Source organism: Lactuca virosa, chromosome 2 (assembly GCF_052849685.1).
Source record: "Lactuca virosa cultivar CGN04683 chromosome 2, Lactuca_virosa_CGN04683_v6, whole genome shotgun sequence".
In the NCBI taxonomy this organism is placed as follows: domain Eukaryota; kingdom Viridiplantae; phylum Streptophyta; class Magnoliopsida; order Asterales; family Asteraceae; genus Lactuca; species Lactuca virosa.
The window spans coordinates 76,204,251-76,211,129 of NC_136427.1; the positions used below are offsets into that span (position 1 = coordinate 76,204,251).

The window sequence follows — 6,879 nt, forward strand, 5'->3', positions numbered from 1 at the left end:
CTATGTAGTTCGCCAAGCAAATCTAGGACTATCATTGGAAACAAGTAAAACATTGAGAAGCAAAGGGTCAAATACATTTATCATTTTTTACCTTCTTTGAATTTGACATGAGGGATTAAGCAATAGACTACAGTGCCATAAAACCTATCCACCAAGCATTTTTCAAATTGGGCCGGACTTGAACCGAGCTTTTATGCTTCAAAGTCCAAACGAGAATATATGCCAACATAATCACTTAAAAGGTCATACATCTTTTTCTATTCAAATTTACTTATTTTGATAACAAGTTTTGATCCTACAATAACAAATATTAATCTATATAGATATAAGTTTTTCTCTACATAAACATATCAAACAAAACATTAACAATACATAAATTTGAAAATTATAATTAAATAAACTCATTGTCGTTTGTTTTGAGGTTTCTTCCATAACACCCCAATCCTCTTAAGCACATTACCATTTTTCTTCTTCAATAACTCATCATCATCAACATCACAAGGAGAACCAATGTTCCCCCCAGGGGTATAACTGTCCATTGACCCTGTTCTCACCACCAACTTCCTATTCTCATTATTTCCGGCCGAAAGCATGGCGGCAGCCGCCTCTGCCGCCTTCCGCCACTGATCCGACTGCACCTTCATCTTCCTCAAATCCGCCTCCATTTCACCGTTCACCGCCTGTGCCGCCGCTAACTCCTCCACCATTCTCGCAACTTTCCGGTTACTTTTTTCAATCTCCTCCACGAGTAGTTCAACCTTCACAATCGATTCACTTTCAGATAATTGGGATAATTCCGATGAATCTTTACAATCCATTTTCTTGAATTTCTTGATTTCGAGTTTCATCATCTCGTTTTCGTCTGATTTGGTTTTCAATTCCGTCTCCATAACATTCAATTTTGACTTCAGAAAGTCAAAATCGTGTTTTAAATTCGCGATTTCATTTTCCAATTCGTTTTCTCTCTTACCCGATTGAGAATTCTTCAATTTCGAATTTAGCTCCTCGTTTTCCTCACATATACCCTGCAATTCAGTTTCTTTATCCATTAAATTCGCCTTTAAATCTTCAATATCATATTTCGACTTCTTTAACTCATCCTCCAATTCGGTCAATTTTACCCTTGCGATCTCCATTCTCTTTCGCGATTCTTCTAAACTGAATCTCGTTTCCTCAAATTTCAAATCTTTAATCAGGTCTTCATCTGCGTTTTCCGATTCACGTTCCTTTGACTGGTCAAACTTGAGCGACTTTATCGTCATTTTGGCTGTTTCGAGTTGAAGTAAAGTCTCTCTAGCTAGCTCTTGAGCTTGAGACTCTGAGATTTTGCAATTTTTAAGTTCGGTTTTCATGGTTTCGACAATGGAAAGAGTTTCAGCCATGGTTGATTTTAAGTTATGCAACTCTTCAATCGCTGATTCCGTTTCCTTCGTTTGTGTAGCTTCGGAATTCGCTTTTCCGTCGATTTTGATTTGTAGCTGATTGATTTCATTGAGTGCAGTTGCAAGTGAATCTAAATCAGAAGAGTGTAGTTTCTTCGCTGCTTCAAGTTTTGATATCCATGGTTCATCAAGGTTTTGGAGATCTTGTGTTCCCTATTGCAAGAAAATAGCAACATCTTTTATTTAATAGTGTATTCTAGTTTAAAACATTGTATTTTTTTTTTTTTTATCTTTTGTATTATAACAATTTACATGTTTTTGACAAAAAGAAGTGTGTTTTAAAATTTTATTTACCTAATAGGTATAGTTTCAAAAAATTTTAACATTTTTAACTTTTTGTTATTGAAGTTTATCGAATTTTGTTTACAAACATTTTGAAAAAGAAATTTACTTGTTCCTCAAAAACTTCTTTTCTTAAAGGGATAAATCATTAATACCATGAAATTATTTAGTTATTTATTTATTTATTTATTTATTTATTTTTCAGATGAAGATTAAAGCGTGTTAAACGTATCCAAAGTCTTAACAAATGTTTGTATTTTTTTGTTAATTATTATTCTAATTTTGAAGCATAGTAATTGGGTTTTATTGTTTAGACTAATAAATTATATATTTTATTATCTTAGTAACGTTTAAATAATTAGAATTTATCTACTTTATTTCTTTAATGGAATGATGAATGGATTAATTAATAAATTAATAAAATAGGACTTTACATGTTATGAATATATATGCTATCACTTATACAAATGAAACGGATTATTATAACAAAAATGTTTCTATACATATTATTATTATTATTATTATTATTATTGAAATTGTTTTTGTTTTGAAATCATAAAATTAAACATAATAAAATATAATGGAGGACTAACGATTATCTATTGATAACATAAAATTGCTTACCTTTTAATAGGTGAGTTTATATAATTGTCATTCTCGTCTTGAAAGTCTATTATTTTTTTCATTATAACGTCTTTTGTATATTGCTTTCTTAATTTATCACATGCTCAGACAACAAATTACCGAATTACTATAAGACATAATAAAAGAAAAAATGTTTGTAAATAAATTTGATAAATATTAATAGAAAAAAGTTTAAAAAATTAAATTAAAAAACATAAGAGATGGAATAAAAGCTGAAAATTTCCAAAAATAATATAACATTAGATAACTACACCTATTTGTTAATATTTCTGAAATTACACCTAATTGATAATAAATTTTTAAAAAACACTTGTTTCCTTTTCAATAATTTTTTTTCTATTAAGGAAATGGTTTATAAAATTCAATTATAGCATTATATTTTCTTTTTTACTATTTACTTGAAAATTTTATTGAAATTTGCTTTAGATTTGGATGCCATTCCCTCCTTTGTTGTAAAACAACTATTAAAATTGCATCCGATAAAAGTGTTCTGAAGATCAACAAAATGTTTATACTTCAAGGAAATGAGTAACCAAAAGCAGTATTATTCGTATTAAGACATTCTACTTTGAAAAATATATCCAAATATAACATTGAAATTTGCTTTGCATGTGTTCATTATTAGAGCATTTTATTGTTAAAAAATTTATAAGATTATAACAGTGTCATCGAAATACAAAACACAATATAATTTTCAAAGTATAATGTATTAATAACAAAAAAAAAATACAACAGGACAATGCTTTAATTATTGATTTTTGTAAAATACAGTGTGTTATTAATAAGAAAAAACGTGAAAAGTACAATGTTGTAATTAAAATAAAAGGAAAGTAAAATGCTTTAATAAAATATAAATTAAAGTACATTTTTTCTTATATTTGCATTTAATCATTTAATTATTTAGCAAAGCGCCTTACATGTGGTTCCTCTGAAGAACACCGAGCCAATAGCTTTTGAGACTCTTCTAACCTTGAAGACATGGCTAAAAGTTGCTTTCGTGATTCTTCTGCATCTTGTTTCGCTTGATCTTTCAATGATTCCGATGAAACTAATTGATCCTTAACAGTCTTCAAATCATCTTGAAGCTGAGAAATTTGCGTTTCCAGCTCTGCAACTCTCACTGGACGTTTCTTCTGCAGATTAAAACGAACAATATTGAACTCTCCTCCATGAATTTATCAACTCCCGAATACATCATTACAGTTTTACACGATTCGTAGTTCAATTTACCTCAGAAATTGGGCTTATAGGCGATTTGCGAGTAACGATTACAGGACTTGTACTTTTTGGTGTTCTAATGACTGATTGATTGAGAGAGGACGAGTTGGATTCCAATCCAGTGGTCTTCAGTTGGCGTGCGATTCGACTCGAATTCCTTTGACTCGTGTCTGAAGAAATCGATCGAGGAGAGATCTTCCGAGAACCTTCGGATGACGTCTTCGTACTGCAATTATCACCCAAGAACAGCATCAGATAAAATTATTCGGTAATTAAAGAAGAAAACAGCACGAAATCGTCATACAAAATGGGATTCATACTGTAAACATTTGAAATTCAAAAAACAACGAACATGTTTACTACATTATAGACGATGAGAAGATGATGAAACACTGGAATCGTGATACATTGATAAAATCCATGAACGACATTGAAAGCGAGTTTAGTTACCTTGATTTTGGAGTCTGCATCTGGACATCCACGAGTAAACTGCTAGTGCTACCACCCTTTCTATCGAAGAGTGAGATGAAATTGGGATTTTATGCAGAAACTTGTTTCTAACTTAAAAGCTCTCTGACCCACAAAATTTATAAATTCAGAAAAATCACAAGCAGTGTGTGTATGTGTGAGAGAGAGAATCCAATGGTGAAGATGTAAAATGGATGGGGAAGGATTACTGTAATACTCTGCAATCTGCAACAGGGTATGTGTGATTATAAATGATAAAGGAGTTGATAAATTAAAGGACAATATTATATTATATTACAATAAGATTTATTTTTCTAGTTATATACTGTATATAAAACCCTAAAATATTGACTTCGGTATATGTCTCTAAACTGTAATTTTTATTGTTTGAATCAAGAGGTAACTTGTTAGCAATGAGGTTTGAACATTGTAGTAATTTATGACACGACACAAATGAAATTGATACGGAATTAAATTTTGAATTTATGTTCGTGTCAACTGTAAAAAATCGATATCTTCTAATGTAGTGTTCGAATTCGAAATTCGATACGAAATTGACATAATATTATCATGTGTTTGTCGCGCTTAGTGAGTTTTCGTGTTTGTACTTTGTAGTATTTTGTATGATTAATTATGAGTTAAATAAATGAAAGGTTTATTATATTTAATTTTTTTTGTGTTTGTCGTGCTTATCATTTTTATCGTGTTTTAATTAGATCGTTTTCATGTTAGTAATGCAAAAAATGTAATTGTGTTTATGTTATATAAAAAATTGTCTTCTTCTATCGTGTCAGCTGAAAACAGGAAACGGCTGTCCATTTTACCACCCCTAATTTTGAAGATGAGAAATACTACAACTCGAGATATAGACTCATTTTAACTAGAAGATTATGAATTCGTTTAAAACTGTTTGATATTTTCAGACAAACAAACACTAATTTATCATAAAATATATTTTTTCTAATAAAACAAATAAATAAACCTAAACATGTGACATTGTGCATCATCTCCAAATGGTCCCCCTCTTATGTCGCATCGGAAAGAAGAGTTTTTGGTGGGTACGTAAATAAAATTCTTTTGGTGAAATTGATGTGAATTCTCATAACAAAAATTTAAATATGAACATGTTAGATATGTGATGATGAAATGCACAGGACAGTGGTGGGGAACTTCTAATGATCACATTTATTAAAGACATTAAGACAATATATGTTCTTGGAGGGAACCCTCAAGCCGCCGAACACTCCGAACCCATTCAAGCTGCCGGTCCCAAAGTGCATTAAACGGTGTTCCTGACCAACCCGCTTAACCTGCTTCCCACCTTTCCTTGTTTGATTCCGGCCCAAATCGTGGTCAAGAACCCGCATCAAACCCCATTTCCAGGTATCGTGCTTGTGGGGAGGGTGTCCCGGCCTATGTCGTAGTGCCACATCAGAGACACTTCGTCCAACATGTGTTCCTCCCATGCTCGACTCCATTCACTCTAACACTCGGTTTTGAGGGGTTAACTAAAAAAAAATCAAAAACAAGATAATTCAAATTAAAATGTTAATAAATAACATAAACATAATATATTATCTTTGGGTCTAAAATGTAAAATGCATTTACAATCTACTGTCACGGGCCAAATATTTTGTGACCGCGTTAACCGATAAGACGAAAATCATGTTATTGGATTAGTTTGTTACTGGGTTCAAATGGGGGACGCCTAAACCAAGGATGTTGTTAGTTTAGTCGTTGTTATCCGACTGAGTCGTTGAAGAGCTTGACAATGAGGAGATCGTAGCGGGTTAGACACAACTGGTCGGGGTCTAGTGTCGCTTCCATGATGAGCCCATGGCAGGGAGAAACCAGTTGGCATGCATAATCTGGGAGGACTGGTATCGGGGTTTATGGGGGACCTCGGTACGGTGCATAGACAAGAAGTAGTATCAAACTTAATGTGACATCTCCAAATTTCTCGGCCAGAAAAGACCGATTTAGTGTAGCACCTGGTTCCCGGTATGTAAATTTATCTAAGTATTTTGCATTTTTAGCCTTGGACTCGGCGAGTTGTAGGCCCGAATCGCCGAGTAGAGCCGGGACATGGAACACGTTTAAGTTGGCGACTCGGCGAGTCCACATTATGGACTCGGCGAGTCCCCGCTGTCTGGTGAAACCCTAATTCCAAGGGTTTGCACCCTATTTAAACCAACCTTATGCGCCCCAAGCTCGCCCCCATTCACCCTCAGAGCCCCCTATATCGTTCTAACATCGTTCCTTGTGAAATTGAAGTGCTTGGTGTGATTTCTTGAAGACTTTGAGAGAGAAAGGAGAGTAGATCAAGAGGAGAGGAAGGAGGTCAGGCATCTTGGTGTTATTTCAGAGATTTCCTTGAGGTATAACTCAGTTTCCCTCTGTTCTCATGCTTATAGTCCCTTAGAGCTCCATTAAAGTCCTTCTTGAGCCATTTCCAAGCTTGGGTATGAACTAGGGTCTGTGATAAGCCGATCAACCTTTAGATCTAGGCATGATTGAGCTCTAGGAGCCCGGATCCACTGCCTTTATGAAGCCATATTGCATGAAAGCCTAGATCTACTCTTTTAGTGCATTTTGAGCCCTAAAACCTTCATTGGTGTTTATTTACACGTAAAGTTGGAAACTTTACGTGTTAATCAAGCCCTAGGAACCTAGATCTACGTATGGAATGAGCTGGATCCAAGCAAAACCGAGTATATAATAGTGGCATGTGGCCGACTCGGCGAGTCGTTCATCAGACTCGGCGAGTCGAGTCGCGAGTCCACGAGTTTTCCCCTTTTCGTGTTGCTGAGTGGAGTCGTGAGTC

General features: G+C 34.0%; 1 protein-coding gene across 1 annotated transcript; it reads right to left on the reverse strand.

The window, feature by feature from the left end:
- Positions 1–252: 252 nt before the first annotated feature.
- On the reverse strand, positions 253–4,278 carry LOC145159187 (interactor of constitutive active ROPs 3-like). Its single transcript, XM_079078121.1, has 4 exons — positions 4,038–4,278; positions 3,600–3,813; positions 3,287–3,502; positions 253–1,595 (listed from the first exon to the last, which is right to left on the reverse strand). The coding sequence occupies exons 1-4, from the start codon at positions 4,055–4,057 to the stop codon at positions 402–404; spliced, it is 1,644 nt and encodes a 547-aa protein (XP_078934247.1). The 5' UTR covers positions 4,058–4,278; the 3' UTR covers positions 253–401.
- Between the last annotated feature and the right edge of the window lie 2,601 nt (positions 4,279–6,879).